The 23,838-nt window shown below is 44.1% G+C and overlaps 1 protein-coding gene across 3 annotated transcripts in view; it reads left to right on the forward strand.

Moving 5' to 3' along the window:
• The window catches only part of HMGCR (3-hydroxy-3-methylglutaryl-CoA reductase), a 47,290-nt gene extending 27,988 nt beyond the window's left edge, over window positions 1-19,302 (forward strand). Inside the window, exons 1-20 of one of the 3 annotated variants that reach the window (XM_078874416.1) lie at window positions 1,614-1,781; window positions 6,124-6,298; window positions 6,553-6,664; window positions 6,817-6,904; window positions 7,023-7,107; window positions 7,503-7,608; window positions 7,750-7,856; window positions 8,477-8,596; window positions 9,275-9,435; window positions 9,842-10,014; window positions 10,929-11,152; window positions 11,831-12,025; window positions 12,156-12,314; window positions 13,810-13,967; window positions 14,571-14,676; window positions 15,120-15,290; window positions 15,966-16,106; window positions 16,544-16,702; window positions 17,306-17,460; window positions 18,180-19,302. In XM_078874416.1, coding sequence (XP_078730542.1) covers window positions 6,134-6,298; window positions 6,553-6,664; window positions 6,817-6,904; window positions 7,023-7,107; window positions 7,503-7,608; window positions 7,750-7,856; window positions 8,477-8,596; window positions 9,275-9,435; window positions 9,842-10,014; window positions 10,929-11,152; window positions 11,831-12,025; window positions 12,156-12,314; window positions 13,810-13,967; window positions 14,571-14,676; window positions 15,120-15,290; window positions 15,966-16,106; window positions 16,544-16,702; window positions 17,306-17,460; window positions 18,180-18,234 — 2,640 coding nt within the window. In that variant the 5' untranslated portion in view covers window positions 1,614-1,781; window positions 6,124-6,133 and the 3' untranslated portion in view covers window positions 18,235-19,302. Of the gene's footprint in view, window positions 1-1,613; window positions 1,782-3,173; window positions 3,275-6,123; window positions 6,299-6,552; window positions 6,665-6,816; window positions 6,905-7,022; window positions 7,108-7,502; window positions 7,609-7,749; window positions 7,857-8,476; window positions 8,597-9,274; window positions 9,436-9,841; window positions 10,015-10,928; window positions 11,153-11,830; window positions 12,026-12,155; window positions 12,315-13,809; window positions 13,968-14,570; window positions 14,677-15,119; window positions 15,291-15,965; window positions 16,107-16,543; window positions 16,703-17,305; window positions 17,461-18,179 lie in introns of those variants that run through there. The other 2 variants (XM_078874417.1, XM_078874418.1) reach the window with 2 other exon arrangements.
• Window positions 19,303-23,838: the final 4,536 nt, after the last annotated feature.

Consider the following 23,838-nt stretch of genomic DNA (forward strand, 5'->3'; position numbering starts at 1 on the left):
TGATTGCGTTGGAATTGTACGAGGGCACGGAAGTGTACGCAACTGTGTACTTCGTGGAACCACGTTTAATTATTAGTAATCTCGCGACTTTAATCAACTTCGGATACGATGAAAAAAGTACGTAATTAATTGTAATAAAACTTGTCAGCTAACACGAGGGCGCAGATAAAACTAAAGTCCCCTCAAAAACACGGTAACGAATTACATCAACAGCAAGTATCTCGTTAAATGCGGTAACCACGTTCGTGAAAAGTTCCACGTTAAGCGAAAATGCATTAAGGAAAAAACAAACTATTAGCGAGATAGGACGCACTACGTTGACGCAGCGAGATGGAGGTGGGACTCATAACTGAGGAGGGTACCGCCGCCGCTGCATGACTGTATCAGTCCGCGTATCGTATCACTCCGCGCAGCTCGAGAAAGTAGTTCGTCGTCGACTGCACGGCAACCGCGTTATAGCGGCGCGCGTTCCGCGTTATAACGAGGCGCGTTCCGCGTTATAACGAGGCGCGTTCCGCGTTATAACGGCGCGCGTAGTGCGAAAAGTGTTCCCCGATGGAAAAAGCGCGTTATCGGGAAAACTTAGTAACATCACTGAACCATAATATAGGTATTTTTTGGGTTAGATCACGTAAATATAAATGTGTCGTTAAACCCGCTTTGTTACGTAAACAGAACGTGCTAATTCGTTACCAGTACAGCACACCGGTGTGTTGGAGAGAGAATCCACAACATTTACAATCTGTGTACGACGTTTCGCCAGTAATTACAACTAGCATCATCAGGCGGATAGCCAGATTTGTGGAGAAATCCTTTGTTTACGTGACACATCTTACCAATTGGCTGTGTCGGGTGGTGGCGGGTTTAACGACACATTTAACGTGATCTAACCCCCCAAAAAATCCTATATTATGGATGATATTGGTCGCGAAAGTCTATGCGTTATCACTGGAACCGCATCTCAACATTAATCACCGATTTTAATCAACTTCCGATATGCCGAAAATAAGACGTGAACTCTTATTTAAACTTTTCAGGTAACACGTGAGTGCAGATACATTTTTTTTTACATGTAGACGTCCTAACAACACAGATAATACTGATGGTTACGACCCAGAATAGAATCTTCCGGAAGACGTAGACGGCTTTCATCTCCAGGTCGTAAGAGATCTCATCTCTACTCTTTGGTTCTTTCGGTAAAGTCACGTAGGTATAAAATAAAATAAAACTTTTTTATTAAACAAAATTTCAATAAAAAATAATCAAAAAATAAATTTAGTGATTTTATTTAGTTTTTGATGATTTATCATTTTAAAAACTATGCAATTTTATTAAATGTTTCTACCTACGTGACTTTACCGAAAGAACCAACGAGAATAAAAAAAATATTGCAATGTTCCTTAACAGCATTGCCACCGACCGCGAGTCCCTGTCACTTGCACGGGAGCCCCCTGCTGAGCGAGACGAGGTCAGGGCCCGGGGTCCCTCCCCACCCCCCATCGCCCCGGGCTGGGCCGTGTTGGGGCACCGCTCCCTCCCCTCCTCCTCCTGCTCCTCCTCCTCCATCTCCTCCTCCTGCTGCTGCTCCTCCTACTCCTCTATCTGCCGGGCAGCAGCAGCGGCAGCAGCAGTGTCACCGAACGTGCACGCATCCTCATCACTATCATCATCCCTACCATCATCACCACCCCCACGACTCTTCTCTCATCACGAACCACCATCAAACAAGCCCAAGCAAGATCCGCCTGTGACTCAAGTTGAAGAGAAGCCGTTCTCACCAGGTCAGCTTCGGCGTTAATAATCAAATCCACTGCTGGTTGGAGACATCCACCAAGCCGTGGTCCATCTTATATCGCTCCATTTCTGTTATAAGTTATACATTGGTACTGTACTGTGTGTGTGGAAATTGTCCTACATTGTGTACGATGGATGGGTATGCTGTATACAATACTCATAATCACCAACATCTCGATCCACTGCTGGATCAAAGCCTCTCAGCTGATTTTAAATATTGTTCGAACCCGTGCCTTTTGGTGGTCATTAAATTTACGTGCTTGCTGAAATTGTTATTTTATTTGACACAATTCTAAGTGGCGATGCGTGCGATTTGTATGGAACATTATTTATTTTATTTATAGAAAACTAAAAGACGGTGGGCGTTGTTGCTGCTTGCCAACGAAACAAATCAATCTAAAGTAAGAAAGGTGTCGTTAATTTTGCTACAATATTAAAATAAAAATCGCGTACAATTGTCGCGACTAGATATTCATTTACGGGTCCCATAAATGTCATTACAACAACATAGAATTGGGGAATGTACAGTATTGCATTTAGGTGCATCTTGTTTGTAAGCAAATTAAAATGACGACACATTAATCCGACAATTCAAATGTTGTCACATGCATTCGTATCTGCAAATGCAGCATCTTTATTTTATACGCAACTAAATTGACATACTATACTTTTGCATGCAAAAAAAACCCACCCACCATGGTATTATAAATGCACACAATTGCATTATAGGCAGTGGATTCAATGGGACAATTTGCTTTTCCCCTATTGGCTTAGCCCCATTGTCTCGCCGTGGGGCGGGGCTCCGCGTCGACGCGGGATGTAATATGTGGTGAGCGCCGTCGACCAATGGGAGAGCGCGCCTGGGCTCATGCGATCTCGCGTTCGAAATCTCTACTCGGCATGCGCAACCAATGGGCCCGCGAGATTCCCCGTGGCCACGCCAATCGACTCTACGAAATTTAACGGAAATTCCCCCCCCCCCCGTCGCCCCACCCCCTCCTACACCCCCCTCCTCCAACACCCCCCCCCCCCACTAATCGACCCCCACCAACCCCCCTACACCCCCCCCTACAACCCCCCCACTTACAGCCCCCCTTACAACTCCCCCGACCCCCCACCAACCAACCCCCTCCCCTCCCACTCCGACATCACGCGGCTGTCACTCGTCTGGCGCGTGCAACCCGTGACGTAGCCACGAAGTCGGGGTGTTCCCACCACCCCACCCCACCGCCTCGCGATCGTTGACCAATCGGCGAGCGCCGTCTCAGCTCTTTCGCAAACTCGCGTTGACGCGGCAAAAGCGACTAACGGCCCCGGATGACGCGAAGGGTTGGGGGGGGTCCCCTCCCTCCCCCCTTTTTTGTACGATGACGTCATCGCGTAATGACGTCACCGTCCCGGGCGTCTCCATGGTGGTGGTGTTGCCGCAGTGGTAGTGGAGGTGGGGTTAGAAGATTCCGGGGCTCATCGTCAACAGTCGGTAAGGCGAGAGAGAAGGGGTTTGGCAGTCGGGCGGCCCTTGAGTCTCGGTTCTTCCCCCCATCCTGTTCGAGCTGCGGCCCGGGGGGTGAAGCGGAGGCTTGTTGCTGAGCCCGGGCGGAGGTCAAAGGCCTGGAGGCTTAGGCCGCGGCGTTTCTTAGGCTTCCGCTGTGTGCTGTCCGCATCCAGCGTGTTCGTCGTGTTGCATGGAGCCGCTTCGTGTGTGTGTGTGCCGTGCCCTCGCCGGTCACGTCTGCTCATCTCGTAGCATTTGTTTAACAATCCTGGCTGCCGATGAGACCCAGAAGTTCGAAACTCGCGCAGAGTTTGCTTGTTTAAACGCGTCTAGATATTGGTTAGAAATGGCAATAGGCATTTGTGTATCTTATGTTGATGACATTCGTGAATGTGCTAGCGAGTTTTTTTAATACGATTCTTGAATTTGGTTCTATGGACCATACAGTGAACCACTGTCGTTTGCGTCCCTTAAACGTAGGTAGAGCAGCTAACTTACACCAACTTTCTCCTGAAACCCTCTCGTCGTGGCTAGCAGACATCTCGACATTAACATTTAGCTCCTGAACGTATTGGCATGCGCAAGAATAGAATATAATTGTGTTATATCGTATATTCCTTGGGGGTTCTGCCATTGGTTTATTGAGTTTCTGACGTACGTTTATTCGGTTCCTTTAATTTCTTCATAAATACTCTTTGGTTATTTCGGTAAAGTCACGTAGGTATAAAATCAAAATAGGGGGGTTGTAGAAGGGGGGAGTTTATCAAATAAAAAATATTTTATTTTATAAAAAAATGTATAAAATAAAAACAATTATGTTCTACCTACGTGACTTTACCGAAAGAACCAAAGAGTATGGATTCCTGCAGTCACGAAAGCTTCAAATCAAGATTTTCTTCATGAAGTTTGTGTTAAATAAGACAATGTAATGGACGGCTACTCAGGTTAGTGTGGCGAGTTGAGTGGCTAGTATTGGGATTTCTCTTTAAACCTAACGTGAAGACCGGTCTCAACATATGGTCGCATGACGTGCGTCATTTATTTGGCAATGACGGGTTTTGATGTACATGTTACGTGGTTGCTGAAGTTGGTGGGAAACCGATGAGTCACACTTGTTTGTTAACTGTTTGTATTGGCGAGTGTGCAAGTATGTGGATTTACTTCAAAGTGTACTAAAAATGGCCTTTGTGGGTGCACATGTATTGTGTCGAACAGTTGTCTGTATTTGAGGTGTCACATGGCGTTTGAATGGGTGAACCTGGTCACAACAAAGTGACAACATTAAACGCTGGGTTTTATTTAGTTGTCAACGGAATGTGTGTTATATCTACAGTAACTTTAGGAAAGTCTATGTGATGTAATAATTTGCACGATTTCAAAACTTGACTCACTACATTGGGCACTTTTTGACATTGGGCACTTTCTGACAGTCGAGGAATTTTTATTGTTTTACAACATCCATGAAGAAAAATATTGGCTAACAGTTAAACGGATAAGGCACGCATGCTGTCTGAGCCATGTAAATAATGTCAGCATTTTCAAATGAGGTCAAGGTTGGAATGAGTCGGGTGAAGGTTGGAGTGGGTAAAATCTATTAGTTAAGATACAACAGTTCAACAGGTCAGTGATGGTAACAAGGCCAACATTCTAGATTTGAAGCTTTCGTGACTGCAAGGATTCATACTCTTTGTTTTTTTGGCATCAGCAGTCGGTCATGCTTTCCCACCTGATGGCGGACGCTTGTGTTGCACCCGAAACGTCGTGATTTAATTTAGTTGTTTTCATTTTTTTTACCTACGTGACTTTACCGAAAAAACCAAAGAGAAACAAGGCCAAACTTCAGGCAGGTTGCTGATTGTGTAACTATAGACGAAACAATTATAATCATATCTAATGGGTACAAATTATATAGATATGTTACTTAACAGATATGAGTTTTAAATGCTTTTACTGTGACTTGAGTTCAGCCTTTAACCCTAGGGTGCTGCTTTAATAACAATTTCAACGTTTAAATATTTTACACTTCCATTGGTTGCATCTGGAAGACCTGCACAGGCAATAATTTGCTCACCAGATGAGTTATGGATCCCTTTATGTACTAAGATGTTAAATGTCAGGTGTAAGTTCATGCAAGAGGCTGTGGCATGGACACCAAGACATCGGAAGACCTGAAGACTGGATCAGCACCCGGGACCCCTCAACCGAGGCTCTCGTTAGAGCCGGGTTGTAGCGGACCCGAGGTAGCTCAGACACCCTGGGACCCTCCCCGCGGCTCTCGCCAGAGCCGGGGTGTAAGCGGACCAGGGGTGAGCGCCGTACCCTGCCTGGGACGGGCCGGTCCAGTCTTCCCTTGGCCACCGTGGCAAGGGACCGGTGTGTAGAGTAGCCCGGAGTGTGTAGGACGCGCTAGAAGGAAGGCTGTACCTCCCTTAGGCTATGGGGTTGAAGGGGCCGTACCCCTTCGTGTTACAGTTGTACAGTTGTATTTAACAGAATTGTTATAATAAATGCGTGGCCTCCAACAGACGTCTCCATGTGGTTAGTTATAGACACAACACATGTAACATATGGGAACTCTGGTATACAATACTAATATTTGCACACCAACTCATTTGACTAGCATGGTAATGTATAATCATAAAACCGTCACTGCCTGTATGGTGTGAAGATAGCGCCTCATATAGTAGTGAATTGACAACTGGGTTGTGCATTTACATGCTCACTTGAAAGCTGAAATAGTGTAAAACAGTATTGCTTGAATCTATGCACATTTTTTCCAGCACACTGTACATTTTTAGCGTTCATTACATTTGCGTGTGTTGTCCTCTTGGCAGGTAGCTAAAGATGCTGTCACGACTATTCCGCGCCCATGGGCGCTTTGTGGCCACCCACCCCTGGGAGGTGATTGTGGGCACCATCACCATCACGCTCTGCATGACCTCCATGAACATGTTCATCGGCAACGACGTCGTCTGCGGCTGGAACTACCAATGCCCCAAAACAGATGAGGTAGTTAAGTGCATCAGGTTATTCTCTATGTTCGGGGAATGTGTTTATGAGCAAATATTTTCATGAAAGTACAATATCGTTTGCAGTGTAATATAATTTGTTAATGGGAGTGCATGTTGTATAGATGTAATGATAATAACAAAAAAAATTGGTGAAGCGAATCTAATAAAAACATTGAAAGTTACATTGTTTTGATTATAATTTGTGTTCCTGCGTGTACGAATAGATTTCACTTGTGCTTTTGTTGCCCATAGGAGGTTCTCAGCAGTGACATTATCATTCTGACCATCACACGCTGCCTTGCCATCCTCTACATATATTTTCAATTTCAAAACCTGCGACAGCTTGGTTCCAAATATCTTTTAGGTGAGTGCTGTGAAACATATTTTATACACTTAGAAGGTGGATGCTGCAGTTGTTGCAAATTCTTTTTAAGAGCCACTGTTAGTGACCAAGCTGATTATTTATTCTCACCGATTGTTGAATACCTGTCTAAATTGAATGTTTTGTCTTCCCAGGCATTGCAGGATTGTTCACCATCTTCTCAAGCTTTGTGTTCAGCACAGTCGTCATTCACTTCCTCGGAAAGGAGCTCACTGGACTCAAGTGAGTGTTGCAAGTCTCAAGTTTACATTTGTGCATGCATCCACATGTTATTTAAGAAAAATGTTGTACTCTCTACATTGTTTTGTTTGACACTAATATGCATGTGTTATTCTTTCAGTGAGGCATTGCCATTCTTCCTACTGCTTGTCGATTTGTCCAAAGCAAGCGCTCTAACCAAATTTGCCCTGAGCGCCAACACACAGGTACGTCAGTACTATACTATTCATCACTTGAGTGTAATGTATGGAGTTCTCAACATATAACACACAGCACACAGTCATTTTTACACAGCTGCTGACGTTCTCTACTCGGATATATTTGAAAGTATAATATGTTTAGCCATAGTCCTCCAGAATTCTTATATAGGTCGGAACAATAGTTCCACACTGCCCACCAGGGATTATTTGGCTTGTCTGTCGTGCATAGCCACGCCCTCGATTTGTATTTCATAGAGCGCTTCGGGCGGGCTCAGCACCACGTGACGCGCCGCCCCACGCAGCTTGCACCGCGTGACACGGATCGCACGAATGCGCTGTCCAACAAAGTTCCTACCTGCCCACTCTGAAGGAACGTGTTTTATTTATACATTTTCCTGCAGGAAGAAGTGCGGGATAACATTGCCCGAGGAATGGCCATTCTCGGACCGACCATCACTTTGGATGCCCTTGTGGAGAGTCTTGTCATCGGAGTGGGAACCATGTCAGGTGTGTCTTCTGTCACCACGTGCTGCTAGTTAATGTATTGTTATTGTGGGATTTTTATTTTTTGGCAGACAGTCCCCCCCCCATTAGCCAGGTTACACGTGCAAACCTTCGTGTGCGTGTGTGTCTGTCTTGTTCGAGCAGGTGTCCGGCAGTTGGAGATCATGTGCTCATTTGGTTGCTTCTCCATCCTGGCCAACTACTTGGTGTTCATGACCTTCTTCCCTGCATGTGTCTCTTTGGTGCTTGAGGTAAGCAATATTGGCAAGTGAAGAGGATAAAACAAATTCAAACCACAGGGTGCGGTAAAATAAAATATATAGCAGCAATGGCTATTTCTATGACCTCCGGTTTATTTAATCATAGCATCCATCCATCTCCCATGACTGATCCAACGATGAGGTCATTGGGACATCGTCTTAGCAGCTCTGGTCAGATCTGGTCGTGTCTCCCTCCACCTTTCCTGGTTATCCATCTCACAAATCTGCTGGTTGTCGTTTAAACTTCATCATACTGTGATAATCTTAAGCAAAGTCTTCCCTGCTCACATTACTTTTCTAGTCCCTTAAATTGTGTCTTGTAGGATGGTTTTGGATAGTTTTTTTTATCTATTGATGTATCCAAATTACTCAGATTTCCTTTTTTTGATGGTGGCTATAAGTTTTTATTTCTGCCCTCATTGGGTGATAATTGGGCTGCATATATATTAATTAGTTATGTCCCATCATTGGCATCACTAGCATTTAAGCAACGTTAAATTATGGAATTATACCCTAACGGCAGCGGTTGGGCACGCCTTGGCAGATCTACAGCAATTGTTTAATTTCGGGACAATTTTGAGCAATTGTGGAATGTAAATGTTGGCTTTCAGGTATCTCGTGAGAGGCGAGAGGGAAGGCCCATTTGGCAGCTCAGTCAGCTGGCTCAAGTCCTACAGGAGGAAGAGGACAACAAGCCCAACCCTGTGGCCCAGCGCGTCAAGATCATCATGGTCCGTGTCACCCATGTGTGCTTGTACTTTATACAATAACAATGTACACCTATCACTTGCCAGTGATGTTTGCCATGGCCAGTCGTCATACTCGGGATTCTTAGCGGAATGTGCTAACCACTGAGCCACGGATCCAATCCTGTACTTTATATAGTATTTAAACATGTCTAAGGTTACGGGTATAGGTTATATGTCTATATATATGTTTACCTATCACTAATTTTTGTTATATTTGTACGTATGTTAGCAATAAAACTACCTGAATATTAAACTGTTGAAATCAAATTTTATGAACTTAAAATTACAACATTCAGGTGCAGTACTAATTTGTAATTGTTATTATAATTGTTACCCTTGAATTTCTCAAGTGGTAATTTCAAGCGGTTATGAAAAATACATATGTTAGATATATTGTCTCCAAAAAAAATCTGTAGAAAACTGCTAAAACTGGTTCTCACCTATACCTGACAAGCAGAAGTCAGTTGGAAACTTAATCATACATATTCATGATGGCTGGCTTCAGTGATGAGGTGTGGCTTAATGGTTATTTTAGGATTTATGAATAAGTGCTAATTGGAAAATTGGAAAACAACAAGCGGCTGTTATCCTGGCAATCCTCACACCCTAAATGCTTTCACAGATTGACATGTGCGTGTGTGTGGTTCCTGTGTGCCACAGTCACTGGGGCTAGTGCTGGTGCATGCCCACAGCCGCTGGCTGGCTGAGCCCATGGGGGAGAGCAGCCTCTCCAACTCTCCCGGAACCCTCGAAGACTTTAACGACAACTTGCCAAAACGCATCGAGCCCAGCGTGTCTCTTTGGCAGTTTTACTTTGGACGGTCAGTGAATCTCGCACACAAACACACACTATATATAAGTTTTAACAATGTTACTTGCTCGTCTGCTGTGATAAATACGAAATTATTTCCTTTATAAATGGTTATGGTTACAAAAGTTACAAAAAATTGCTGCTGGTTAGGTTCGTCTTTTTAATGTACGAGTAAAATAATGCACACATAGTATGTATCGCTGTCCGATGTTTTTTGGTTGTACAGCGTGTTGCATTTAACCTTTTGAAGCAGCTCCCGTTATGTGGGGCGAAACAGCAGATTTGCTGAACAACACCTGATACGACCCAAAAACACATCGGAGAACTGTACAGCACAACTACGACAATCTATGTAGTGGTAATAATAGTATGTGATATTTGACATCTGACATTTATGTACGTATTTTGTTTCGTAGACTGGTGAGCATGGACATTGAGCAGGTGGTCACACTTGGCCTGGCACTTGTCCTGTCCTTCAAATATATCTTCTTTGAGAAGATAGACGAAAAGGCTGCCTCGGAGAACGGCCACGCTACCCGCCCACGCTCGCTGGAGCCCACGACAGATGCCGTCTCCATCAAGGCCAGGGGTAACGAGTGGCTCTGCTATCAACCCCACGCTTGAACTCGCCTTTTTCTCTCCTGCATGATAACGCGAAACAAGTTTCATGAAATGGGTGTGGTGTTTTGTAAAATGTACACGTGAAGCCCTTTGGTCTAGGCCAAAGGTCTTTAAAGACTGCTTCGTAACGTTATTTATCAAGGACCACCGTCTGGTGTTCACATGCATTGAGACTCTTGAAATATTGAGTTTTTTGTTTAAATCAAATTCGGAAAAAAATGCCCTTGTTATTTTGGTTGCCGACCCTTGGTCTAGCCTCTGCTCGATAAGGAATTCACCGTGTTGTGCAGGGTCGTGGGTTTATGCGAATCTAACTTAGCCATGCAGGCTGGGTTGGTGAAGATGTGGTGGAGCATAGATGTGAAAATATGGAGATGCAGTTTAGCAGTGGATTTTAATGCACACTGCCCTTTACTGCTGCCCATAGCAGCTCGAATAAACTTGATATCTCATGTCATTCTATTTGCTGTCATCTTCTGTTGAAAATGTACTGTGTCAGATATTACATTTATGCGAAGGGAATATTCCTTGCTCTTCACATCACTGTAGAAAACCTGTGCAGACTCATTGGGTTAATTATGGCCAGAGTTAAGGTGACTCCCTACAGTTATAATTGCGGTTTTAGCCACATCTTGTAATGCTATGTGTAATGTTTGTATCTTCAAAGTACACTGCATAAGTTAGAGACTTGTTTGATAAATAATTTCTTTCTAAAACACAAACTTTTGCTTTACTTAAGTTTAGAGCATTCAGAATAAACTTGATTTACTTTAATATACGGTGAGCTGAAACACTTGCACCAGATTTATATTTTTTCTTGTGAGCATTTGTCCCACTAGATATGGTTGCTAATTCTTGTTTGAACATTCTGGTCTTTTTTAGAAGACATGTTTGAAGTTATTAAACCAAAGAACCAACCCGAAATCGAAGCAGCGGTCGTCCCTGCCGTGATCCCCCGCCGGATATCAAGGCCTTCCTTCACACTGGGGGACACAGATTGGTCTCCAGAAGAGCTGACCGAGGAGCTACTGGATGAAGATTCAGAGGAGGATATTCCTGCTGAGCCACGGCCCATCGAAGAGTGCAAGAGCATCCTCAACTCGGAGGTGCAGCCCCCCCCCCCCCCGAGCACACACAAGTGAAGCGATCACTTTGTCCTGCTCTCGTAAACAAATGTCTTGGCTTTGCCTTTCCGTTGTATATCCGCGTAATGATAATAGTATTTTGTCCATTATCCATATGAACTAGACTTGGATTTGCCATGGTTAATGTTTATTTAAATATAATTTTACATCACTGTTTAATTTTCTATTTTATGATTCCCAACAAAACATAATTAAATATATTTTGTGCATAATTCATCTATCAAATTATGCTTGTGAGATTCACTTATTTATGCTAAATTATTTTTTTGACAAATTATATAACTTTTTTTCCTTTAGTATAATGGATTGAATGAGATGGCACACACAGGTCGAAAAGGAATCAATTATTTATTCAAATTGCCCCTGAATCATATTTCATAGAATTGTAAAAATACAAAGGAGACATTACAGCAATACACTCTGCTGCTCCTAGCATAGTTTTCTAGCTTGGCCGCCTGAATGTGGTATTGCAGTTGTTGCTCTGCATCTACATCAGCCATACTAAAGAAGAAGACGAATTGTGGGGGTGGGGAAAGTGACACGGCAAATGAGGAAGTAGAGATAGTGGCACGAAACACCCTTGTGCACACGGAATCGGTGAATAATTCTAGTTTGTGTTTTCTTCTGCTGCCGTGGCAGAAGGGAGCCCGCTTCCTCTCCGATGCAGAAATAGTGCAGCTGGTGCAGGCCCGTTACATCCCAGCATACAAGCTGGAGAACCTCATGGAAACCCCGGAGCGCGGCGTCCACATCCGCCGACAGATGCTGGCGCAGAAGCTGCCAGAGTCCGACGCCCTCGCCACGCTACCCTACCAGAACTACGATTACTCGCTGGTGAGCTGCGCCGCTGTGGCCTACTGCCGTGCTCAATTGTTGGACGGGTTTATTGTAAAGGTGCGGCTTGGGCCTGGTGCCAGGGATGCGTGTCGCGCCGTGGCTGATTGGCGTGCCATTACGGCCGCAGGTGATGGGGACTTGCTGCGAGAACGTCATCGGCTTCATGCCGGTGCCCGTCGGCGTGGCTGGGCCCCTCCGACTGGACGGGAAGGACTTCCAGGTTCCCATGGCGACCACGGAAGGCTGTTTGGTGGCCAGCACCAACCGTGGCTGCCGCGCCATCGCGGTAAGTCGGCTCGGAGGGGAGTTAAAATGCTTTTAAATGACCGTTATGAAAGTCGTATGATGTAATATCCACGGTAACCTGTCAGCTAGTGACTTGGCTCATTTGTGGTTGCTTTGTGATTGTCTGAAATAATTCTGTGAATATTTTAGCGACTACATAACGTATACCCATATATGATACATTTATACATTGCAACGTTCATTTTTTTTATATTTATTTTTTCCCACTCGTGCCGTGTCATGAGACTAAGGATGCTTTTGAAACGCATAGAGTAGTACATCATCCTGTTATAGGACGGTCTGTGGTAGGAAATGACAAAATTGCTTCCAATATATTTTCCCATGTCCACTGGTCCTCAGTAGGTGGCAGCACTTTCTCACAGCAAGGGGCTGCACTCTGAAAAAATTAACCCGTAAAAACAAAGTTTTTCACTATAAATCCTTTATATGCGTGGCGGCTAGAGTCATCTCGTCCTCTGGCTTGAGATGGCTGCCACCTATGGGTCAGATGATTGCCTGCCAACATTAAGCAATTGGTAATTAAATATAATTTATTTTTTCCTAAAAAGTGTAAAATTTGGGAATTTCTTTTTCACGAAAATAAATTGTCATGCACGACGAGTCTGTGTGCAAAATGTCAGCTCGATTGGATCACGGGAAGTGGGTTAAAAAACGACCGAAAGATTTGCACGGTCGTAAGCGCGCAAGCAAGCAATTGAACTTAATATAAAGGATTTAAAAAGAGAGTTCAGTCTGCAACATAGTAATATCTTTACAAGACAATCTAACCAATATTTTTAAAAATAAAATGTAGCCAAATTAAGTGATGATACAAATTCAAAGTGGTGTTTTTTTGCGTAGTAATTTGTGACCATCAACTCACTGTACTCGATGATATGGTTTAATAATTATTAAACCATATCATCGAGTACAGTGAGCAGATGCCTGTGATTATCATCATAATAATAATTATTAAACCATTATAATGATGATAATCGCAGGCATCTGCCCAGAATTCAACCCAGAATGTCAGTAGTGCCAGCTCTGCGCACTGACCACTTGTGCACATGCTATTTAATAAAGAGTAAAGAAACACACCTTAAATGTGCCTTGGCTCAGTCCACCCTAGTTGGGTGTTATTTCAGGTTACTGTCCAATTATTGCAGCTGATGCTTATTGCGGAAGTGTTTCTATTGCTGGTAATATTATCTACATTTGAAGCTTTCGTGACTGCAAGGAACCATACTCTTTCGTTTTTTCGGTAAAGTCACGTAGGTTGTTAAAAAAGGAAAACATAAATTAAATCATGAAGTTTGGGAGGCAACACAAGCCTCCGTCTTCAGGTGGAACCGTCACAGCAAATATTACTGTAACAGGAGAAGGGAGCTCCAAGAGACAAGCCCTTAAATCCTGGCTCCTCCCTTTCCCTTAACCAGTATTTAACGTCGTATGGTAATATTATCGTTAACTCATCTGCACGATCCGTCTCTTCACAGCTGGGTGGCGGTGCTCACAGCGCCGTCCTTGGGGATGGCATGACGAGAGGCCCTGTGGCTCGACTCCCTTCCGCCATCGAGGCAGCCAAGGTGAAGGGCTGGCTGGAGAGCCCAGAGGGATTCAACATCGTCAAAGAGAAGTTTGATAGCACCAGCAGGTAACTTCCTTTCCATCACAAAATGGTTGAGCCACATTGACCTGTTTTGTTGAAGAGTCTTGAAAGATGGCAAAGCAGGATATTGTTTTTAATAGTGACTTCTTTAAGCAGGGAGGTCGAGACACAATGCTGTTTTAAGCGCAGGAAAATATCACCACCGAATAGAATGTTGTAGCAATATCTCTGGACATTATTGAAGGCCACATGTTATGAAGCCTGTATAATTCTGTAGCTTCACACCATTGCAATATTCATGAACGTGAACTATTTGTTATTGTGTAAAAGCTTGGCTTACTCGTTTTAAATGTACATGTCCAGTCCGTTTGTCAATCCACTGCTGAATGACAGCCACATCACATGGGTTGTGGTGGTTATTTGACCGTACATCACCACGCTAAGTCAGTGCAAGTTGGTGAAGGCAGAGCATGGATGTACAGAGCAAGTGGATTTTTCTGCTGTTCCCGCTGCTGCCCACGTAAAAGCAGGTGGCATAGACTGCTGCATACATTGTCAGCTAAATATAGGGCATGCTTGCTATGTGTAGCCATTGAACATGTGTTGTTTCAAACATTAATTCTGTGTTTCGTTTGTGGGGTGGTGCAGGTTCGCTCGTCTGCAGCGGCTGCACGTGGGGCTGGCCGGACGCAATCTCTACATCCGGTTCCAAGCTCGCACAGGCGACGCAATGGGCATGAACATGATATCCAAGGTAGCTCTTCGTCAATACGACACAAACTTTTTAAAAGGACATTTGGCGCGATGGTAGCTAGAGAATGTGTCCATGAACGGACATCGGTGTGTCCCTCAATACTGGCTAAATGGGCCATTTATTGCTTGTGATTTTATTTAAATATATTTTTTCATCTAAAAAAAACTATAATGGTGGGAAGGTTAAAAACACCAATGATACCAGGAACATCACAAGGCAATTCTGGGTTACACTCCTGAAGCTCAAAAGTTGTTTAGCTTTCGAGTTTCAGGAGTGCAGTTTTCAATCTTTTTCCAAATTTCTCAATCTCCCAGCACATTCCCGTTGTGAGGGGGCACAGTTTATTATCATAGTGAGGTCAATGTAACTTCTACTAACCATGGCGAACGAGACCTAAAAGAAACCCTTCCCTCTTGCCCCCCCTCTCCCTGTCGCTGACCCAGGGCACAGAGCTAGCACTGAGCCGTGTCCAAGAGGAGTTTCCAGCCATGCAGGTGCTGGCCGTATCGGGGAACTACTGCACGGATAAGAAGCCGGCCTCCATCAACTGGCTACTGGGCCGAGGCAAGACGGTCGTGAGCGAGGCAGTCATTCCTGCCAAGGTGGTGCGCGAGGTAGGTTTTAAAATCTTTATTATTATCAACATCGCACCCTGCTGAGCGCAGGCTCTAAGATCCAAAACGCCAAGAAGCCAGCATCAAACAGCACTATTCAATGTCTAAAAGAGAAAAGAGATGATGGGAAGGGAATTTCCAAGTTGAGCAATGCAAGGAAAATAAGTGCTTTGACCTGCAAGAATGGAGGCTGAACACAGAATGTAGAGAGGAAAACAGTCGGTCTAATTCGATGGATTCCTCAACAGTTTCGACTCCCAAAAACAATGCAGCATTTCAAAAATGTTGTCCCTGTTAGACCCCCTAAAGGAGAGCAATGGAGAATCTACATTTTAATTCATTTGAGTGGGATCGTGGATGGGTTGTGTACATTTCTCGTGGGCATCCATGCGCCCGTTTGACATGTTGATACGTGTACATTTCTGTGTCCGACTTGAGTGGAAAAGGTGCAAATGGTTTAATTACAAATGATGCAGCAATTCACCAAGGAGATGTGCTTGAACGTTTAGCGAGTATGGGAATCTGTCCCATAGTGTTTACGTGGTATTGCTCGTAGTTTTTGCCACGTACGCAGGTTTCAAAAATTGGCTTTTTATTTGTAAAAACTGTTAGGAATGCTTCTTCTATGTGTGTAAGCAGTCTAATATAACCAATTATAAATGTCGATTTCTCTAGGTGCTAAAGACAACAACAGAAGCCCTGGTGGAGGTGAACATCAGCAAGAATCTCATCGGTTCAGCCATGGCGGGCACCATTGGAGGCTACAATGCTCACGCTGCCAACATCGTCACAGCCATCTTCATTGCCTGCGGACAGGTCAGAGGTCACCTGCAACACTGGCCCCTCAAGAGCCGCAACGGAGCCAGTCTTTAGACATTTCGAGTTAATACGTTTCCAAGGGCATTTCCACAAAGTAGGCAACCTAATTTGACAACACTTCAAACAATTGTGGAAATGCCTGCATGTGATAATTGTACATTTGAGGGAAAAAGGTATTTTAAAAAAAAATTGTGGAATATACCAAAAATGTATGCCTAAAGCAAATATTATTACCACATTTCGTGTTGCAGTATATTGTCTAAACACAAGACATTAAAAAGGAAATGTAAGTAAATTATCTGGAGCAAAAAAAAGTTTGTCAAGCTTTGGGTATTGGCCTCTACGAGGCACGACAAGCCGCCTGCTGGCTGCAGCGAGACTTCTTCAATGAATACGACAGCGATGGCGCTAACGTTGGTGGTGTCGCTGTGCAGGACCCTGCTCAGAATGTGGGCAGCTCCAACTGCATGACCCTGATGGAGGCAACCGGCCCGTACGGGGATGACCTGCATATCAGCTGCACCATGCCATCCATCGAGATTGGCACTGTCGGAGGTGGCACCAACTTGGCCCCACAGCAGGCCTGCCTCAAGGTGAGCATGGCGCCAAGATTGTGGGTACCACCAACAACAGCTCTGCACAAGTGGTTATAGCTCTTGCCAGTTATTGTGCTGTAATTACATTAAAAAAAATACTGAAATATTTTCAACATTTACACAATTACAGTCCAGCCCTGCGGTTAGAGTAAGGCGTGCCCAATAACATGAAATTTGCAACTGGCTAACAGGTGAAACCAACGAAAAAGGTGAGAATTAATGGAAAAAATTCAGGGGTTTTAAAGTAATTGAAAGCTCATTTGGAATGAAAACTATAAGCAATAATTAAAAACTGGAGTTGTACACCCATTGATTTTCAATGCACAGGTGTTCAAATCCCAGTCTGGGGTCAACTCTGCCAATAATACCTACAGGGCCAATACAATTTATATCATCTTGTCGCAAGTTAACTTTCGATATACTGCCCCTGCCATATGAATGTGGAATTTGTTCAACTGGATCAGGGTTGTGAAAAGGAGATGCACACCCCACACTCAATCGAGTGGGACACCACTTGGGACTTTCATGAAGAGCAAATTAATTGAGCTGTGGTTTAGTTTGACGCTGCGTGTGTGTGTGTGTTTGTGTGTACACATGAAGATGCTGGGCATCCTGGGCGCCAGCAAAGATGATCCAGGCTCCAACGCCTGCACGCTGGCACGCGTGGTTTGTGGCACCGTGCTGGCTGGAGAGCTGTCCCTCATGTCGGCACTGGCAGCCGGACACCTAGTCAAGTCCCACATGATCCACAATCGGTATGTGTCACACCTGGTCGCCCACACCCCGTTGCTGGGAGAATGACTTCTTCAAAGAAAGCATTGTTGCGGCTAAATAGCTCGGGTGTTGCCAAACAATCAGTTACTAATAATATAGACTGCTCCTATGTCAGTAACAAGATTCATTAAATTTCGATTTAAAGTTTTCGTGACTGCAGGGATTCATCTTCTTGGTTCTTTCGGTAAATTCACGTACAATTATTTTTATTATTTTATTATTTCCATTCTACGTGACTTTACCGAAAGAAGGAAGAAGAAGATTCATTAAGTGTGCTTGCCCTGGTGCAAATCCCACATTTTAATAGCTCCCACGGCTAAAATTACTGATGGATCCACACTTTAATATCTCGCACAACTAAAATTACTTGTGGCTACAATTCCAATTTGATTTATACTTCTCTAACAAATGTAGAATATATTTTTGGGACATAGGGTAAAAACAATAGTATCCCAATACTGGAAGAGAGGAGAAGTACATGTGAATGCATTGTCTTAACAAATAATAAATACCAGGACTTGTAATGTCCTGGGAAGCCTTACAGGTTTCCCAGTACAAGCTTGGAATCAAAGGACAATTCTAGGAAAACCAGGACAGTTGGCAACCCCCCCCCCCCCCCATTTACTTGCCATGGTTTCTTTGGTAATCGTCCATGCAAATGTGTAACGTCTCACCCGCCGTATGATTGTTTTGTGCACAGATCCAAGATTAACCTACACGAGGCGACTGGGAACTGTACCAACAAGGCCGCCTGATGGAGCAGTGGAGTCATCATAATGGAGACAACACACACACACACAACCGCGGTGCGGGTGTTAACAAAGCCACGTGCTTATTGGAACGACGTTGCAGCTGGTTATGACGCTGTGGTAGGCGGGAGGCAGTGAAGGCATCCTGCGTTTGCAGGCCAATGATCCGCTCACATGTACCCCTTTCCTCCCCCTCCCCGTCATGTTTCACGTTCCCCAAAATGTTAGGTAATGAGTGTTAGACGTTGCAGTTTGTCTTGTATCAGAGTAATGGTTTCAAGACGAGAGCTATCTTGCCAATTTTTTCCAACGTTTTGTTACGGTCCTGACGTTTAAATGTTTGTTCTTAATCATATCATTCCATGAACAAAGTCGGCTTTGGAAGAGAATGTTGTCCAAATATTTTACAATTAAACCCCTGACTTTGTTTTATGAATTTAATTTGCGATTGTTTCCATCAGCTGCTTGAACATGGCTCTGTGATAAGTGTGAGTACCAAATTCATAGCCAGTGGAGAATTTGCTTACATGAAATACAAATAGCTTAGTGTTTTTTTTATAAAAGTACTGTTGACCCTCAACAGGTAAATATTCAGTACAGACATATACATTTGCTTCATGTTTTAGTTGCTTGTGTAAATAACCAGTTTTGTTTACATTGTTGCTTTTAAGCCCATGGTTTTGTAAACCTGAAGATTGCTTTGTAGCCACATTGCAAGTCCTGTACATCATAAATCGGTGTTCTGAGTTCACTCGTATGAAGATCTGGGCATTGTCTCCACGTCGTCAATGGTTCAGTTGAAGTTTTAAGGCACTTTTGGTATGCAGATTAACTTTGCTGTGGTCTTGCATACATCACTTTCAGAACGGTGGCTTTCGGTTGTAAAGACTTTCTTGTGCATTTGCTTTGTGCATTGCTTCTTATGCTGTGCTGCAGTGGGATGTAAAACGGTACATCATTAAAAAAAAGGCACAACCCAAACTTTAAACGCTGGTTTTTGTTTTTAAGTTGTTTGCTTTATGGAACTGTATTCTGAATTTAATAAACGAGGGTTTACTTTCCTAATTATTGGGACACTGCTTTAAATATCGTCGATAGCAAACACTGTCAAGTATGGTCAACATTTTTTGTGCAAAAACTCTTTGCGTCCATAGTTACTGGTGTGATGCACGCCACCCTGCAGTAGATTTGAGCGATTGAACATTTGCAAGCGCCTGCGCTCTTGACCCCGAAGCTTTGAGTTTTCTGCAACCATAGCAAAATCCCCAATGCTTTCCCAGGCTTGTGGCCATGCGGTGTTTTTTTATGCACGACTGCACAATGGCATTAAGAAATGCTCGCACAACAAAAACATTCCATCTATATGCAACGTTTTAGTCCCCGACAACAAAACATCCCTGAAAAGGCTTAGGCAATTTATAAATTGCGTTAGGCCATGATTTATCGTCCCATTTCCGATTCCCTACGGGAAGTTTGCAAGGGGGGGGATTGTGTAAATTTCTGCGAACCAGCATTAAGATCGGCATTACTCTTCGACACAAGCTGCGTGGAAGGAGAGTTCTGTGTTGTAGTTGTGTTTGAGCAGGCGTGTGCCTCTTCTGTAGTTGTTGGTGTTTGAGCGGTTGGAATTGCTTGTGTAGTTGGTGCACTTTGTGATGTACGATTGTGGTTGAGAGGTTGTAGTTGGAGTGGTTGTTTGGGTTTGGTTATGATAGACTATTATAACATAAAAACATTGCATTATACTACATCAACTTTGATAACATTCCTAATATAACAATACTTATTACACACTCGTATCACTTGAACAACATCACCATGCTTGCCTCTGCCATAGACGCACGGAGCTCACCAGCTGCACGCTCCTTGCCCACGGAGGTGGAAACCCGCTACAAACGATGGTTTCCCACCTCGTCACACACACGTGAGCTTTGCTTGCACTTCTTGAGAAGAGGGGCTGCTGTTTCTGCAGCAGCAGAAGTTGCATGAATGAAAGTTGGCGCCGAATATGACCATTGCAGCCGATTGGTCCGTGCAGAGGGAGTGATGTCGCAATCCCGAGCCAGCGTTGACGAGTGTTTGTGGTTTCGCTGGGATGATTGCACAGCAACTCGGGAGTTTTGCACGATTGTATGTCTGCATGTAGACTTTCTTCTGCACCGTACGTATCCAACCACGCTAAATCGGAGGAGCAGGGGAAGGACAACAAAACTAACCACAGCAGTTCTACAGAAAAAAATTTTCTATCAAGATTTTAAAGTGCAGTTCCAGTGACTTCCTAATATCGGAAAGAAGGGTATTCCGGATGGTCACAGAAGGGCATCTGAAAGCGAGCGATGCAGGGACCGTCTTTGTCTGATGGTGTAGGCATAAATTGCTGCGAGGATGACCGGAGATCACGTGATGGTTTATGCTCCTTGAGATCAGCAAGGTTACCGACTGTTGAGTTCAGTGCAGGCTTGTGGCACGTGCTGCTCTGCGAATGAACATTTTGGCCAATTGGCATGGCTGCTTAGCCCAACACGTCCTGCATTTCACCTGCTTGAGACCAGGTAACATCCCACTGACACTTGAAGTTCCATTTGGTTTGGTGCATTTAAATTAGTCGTAAATTGTAATAGTTTAATGACCATTCGTCCAGCGGTGAATTCACAAAGGCCTCAGGCTACATGGTTCGTGGCGGATGTTTGACCTTCATGGTGGAGGTGGGGTGGGAAAGAATTATTCAGACATCACTGCCATCGGTATTAGCCACAGCCAGTAATTGAAATTGGGCCGCGAGGTTTAAAAAAAAAACGCATTGCGCCATCTGCTGTGCCACTGCCACCAGCCGAGTTAAATTGGCACAAAACACCATTCCAATAATATTTCAGTCGGTAACGATGTTCACTGTGGTACTCCTAGGATGTTACATATTCTGCAGTTTCTAATACATACCTGTCAACCCATAACGGCTCACCCGTATTTTTGTCCAGGCAAATTTATTTTTCAGGTCCATACAGCGTACAGCCGTTTCAATACGGGGAAAAAAAGTGTGTCTCCCTTGTGATGGGACTTTGTAGGATGAACGTTGAGATTTATAATGGCACGGGGTGACCAATAAGGTCTGAATTGGTCTGTAATAAGGTAGGGCACTGATAAGGCGTTCACAGGTGTGCTAATAACTGTTTTTAAGTTAGGCTGGCTGCCAAGATAGTATAACTTTCAATAAGAAACATCCTTTAAATATAATTCGCGTATGGTCTCCTGGTCGAGAGAAATATAATAACAGCAGATTCTTAATGTGAGAAATACATTTTACAAAAGGAAATGTAAGGCCACGAATGGGATACGACCACTTTAGCGTTTAATTTTCTGAATACAGCATTGCATAGTTGTATCACTGTTAAAGGCTCAAAATTGCCTCCTGTTATGGTAAACTTTTAAAAGCCTCTTAGCTAAGTAAGCCAGTGTGATGCACTGGTGGATTTTCTGAATGTCACTAGTGGTCCTTGGACAGGAGTTATATTTTCTTTAAACAAATGTGAAGTACATTGGGTCCAAAAACGCACGCCCAGTTAGAATCGCAACAATGTACCTGTACAGTACGAGTACTTCAAAATGTTTTGTCTTGGACTTTAAACATTTCACAATCTGTTAAGTTCAGTAAGATCGTGTGCCAAATGCAAATTAATATGCTTATTTGTCGGTGCAAGCCAACCCGATAAAACGTAACTTTACACAGAGTATATCCATACCCACCAAATACAAACTAAATTATTTTATCAGGTAAGCCCCACTGAGTTACGTAGCTCTTCTTCAGAAGCGACCTGGCCACAATTGGTAGCTTAGTGGCTTATGTGGACATTTATGGCAGCCAAATACGGTTAAACGGACGTGGATTCAAAATGTGGAGGGAAAAACCGGAGAACTCTCGGGAAAAAAATCAACGCGACCGCAGGAAGAACACGCCATCTTCAAATATACAGCAGGCGTCAAGGTCGGGATCGAACCCACAACCTCCTTCATACCAGGCGAGGAAGTTAACATCTCGCCACCGCATCCAGTGTATACACAGAGGGCCCTGCACTGCATTTCCATTTAAGTAAGTAAATCAAGGACGGAAACGTGGGGTGAAATAAATGCTGGCCCTGCCAATTAGTTCATCCACCCAGTTATTACAATGCACCATCGCGAATGCCACGGTGCGGTGCTGTGGCCAAGTACAGGTCGGTGAATCCTTGTAACTAGAATTGGATTAAGGCTATCCCTGGGCTTGTATGCCAGGACAATGACTTGGCCATCCTCCATCTCAAGTCATAAGTTTCTGCCTTGACCTGTGAGAGGCCATGCAAGACCACCCCCAATGCTCTTTGTTAATGTCCGATTGGTCTCTTTAACTTCCTCTCCAGACATGGTGGGAAAAAAAGGGCTGATACGTTGAAAAGACAATCACAGGCGGCTTAACCGAAGGGAAAATAATTATACGCAAGTCAGTTCTGAATGGGGACATCAATGTTAAGTTATTTGTATTTTTTTTTTAATTCTTGAGCAGTTGGTAACACTATGGCCGCGTTTGGCTATGGAGACGCTGCAGACATTTCATTTCAGATTTTGGAAGACTTGTTCATCTCCAGGGTAAACCACGTGCTGCCCTTAGGTCGATCCACTGCTGGATGGCGGCCTCGCCCAGCCATGTTGTTGGGGATTATGTGACCATACTGATCCGCCGGTCATTAAGGCGTCTAGAATAAAATGTGGACGCACAAAATGTGTCACAGCGATGGATAGTGCTGCACTGATCTTCGTTGTCCACGTAGCCCCGCAGCTTGGAGCAAGCCGCTACGCATCGTAGTCGCCCTCTCGAGCACTAACCAGGCCCGATTCTGCTCAGCTTCTGGGGATCGCATTCGTGAATAAACACTGCCCTAAAAAGGAGAAGGATTTAATGGACGACGTTTTACAGGTAGGAACAACAGTTCCACACTGCCCACCAGGGATTATTTGTCTGTCGTGCATAGCCCCTCCCAAACATGTACGCTCCCGGATTGGTTGAAGTGCGTCATGTGACCGCGAGCTCTCTGTCGTGCACGAATGCGCTGTACAACCAAGTTCCTACCTGCCCACTCCGAAGGAACGTGTTTGGCAATGACCCTTTTTCATTCAGCACGTAAAGTGTCGAGCAGCCTAGATTTTTGTCGACTGCGTTTAGCGATGCAGGCTCGTGCACCACTGCCAAAGCACGGTCACCAAATAATTCGTTTCATTTTGAGATTCGATGAGAATGTGTATAGTCCCGGTTGGTTTGGTCACAGGCAACGTATAACGTAGTGCAAGTGGATTTTATTTTCCAGCTCGCGGAGCTAAATCAGTGGACAATAGGCTCGCACGAGTCATTTGGAAAATTCACTTCAAGTTAATCGAACAGCAGAGACGTTATATCTTACATGTTTGGTGTTCGTAGTTATAGTCTGTTATTTTCAAGCCATCGTTTACACATGTACAGTATATTGCTAATGCGGTGAAGTTTTAACAATGGTAAAAAAAAAGTCCCAATTCTACAGACCTCGTTGACGCAGAAAGTGAATACATTCCACAAACCCATTGCCGAACGTCACGCGGCGTGAACGA

Source organism: Lampetra fluviatilis, chromosome 39 (assembly GCF_964198595.1).
Source record: "Lampetra fluviatilis chromosome 39, kcLamFluv1.1, whole genome shotgun sequence".
NCBI lineage: Eukaryota > Metazoa > Chordata > Hyperoartia > Petromyzontiformes > Petromyzontidae > Lampetra > Lampetra fluviatilis.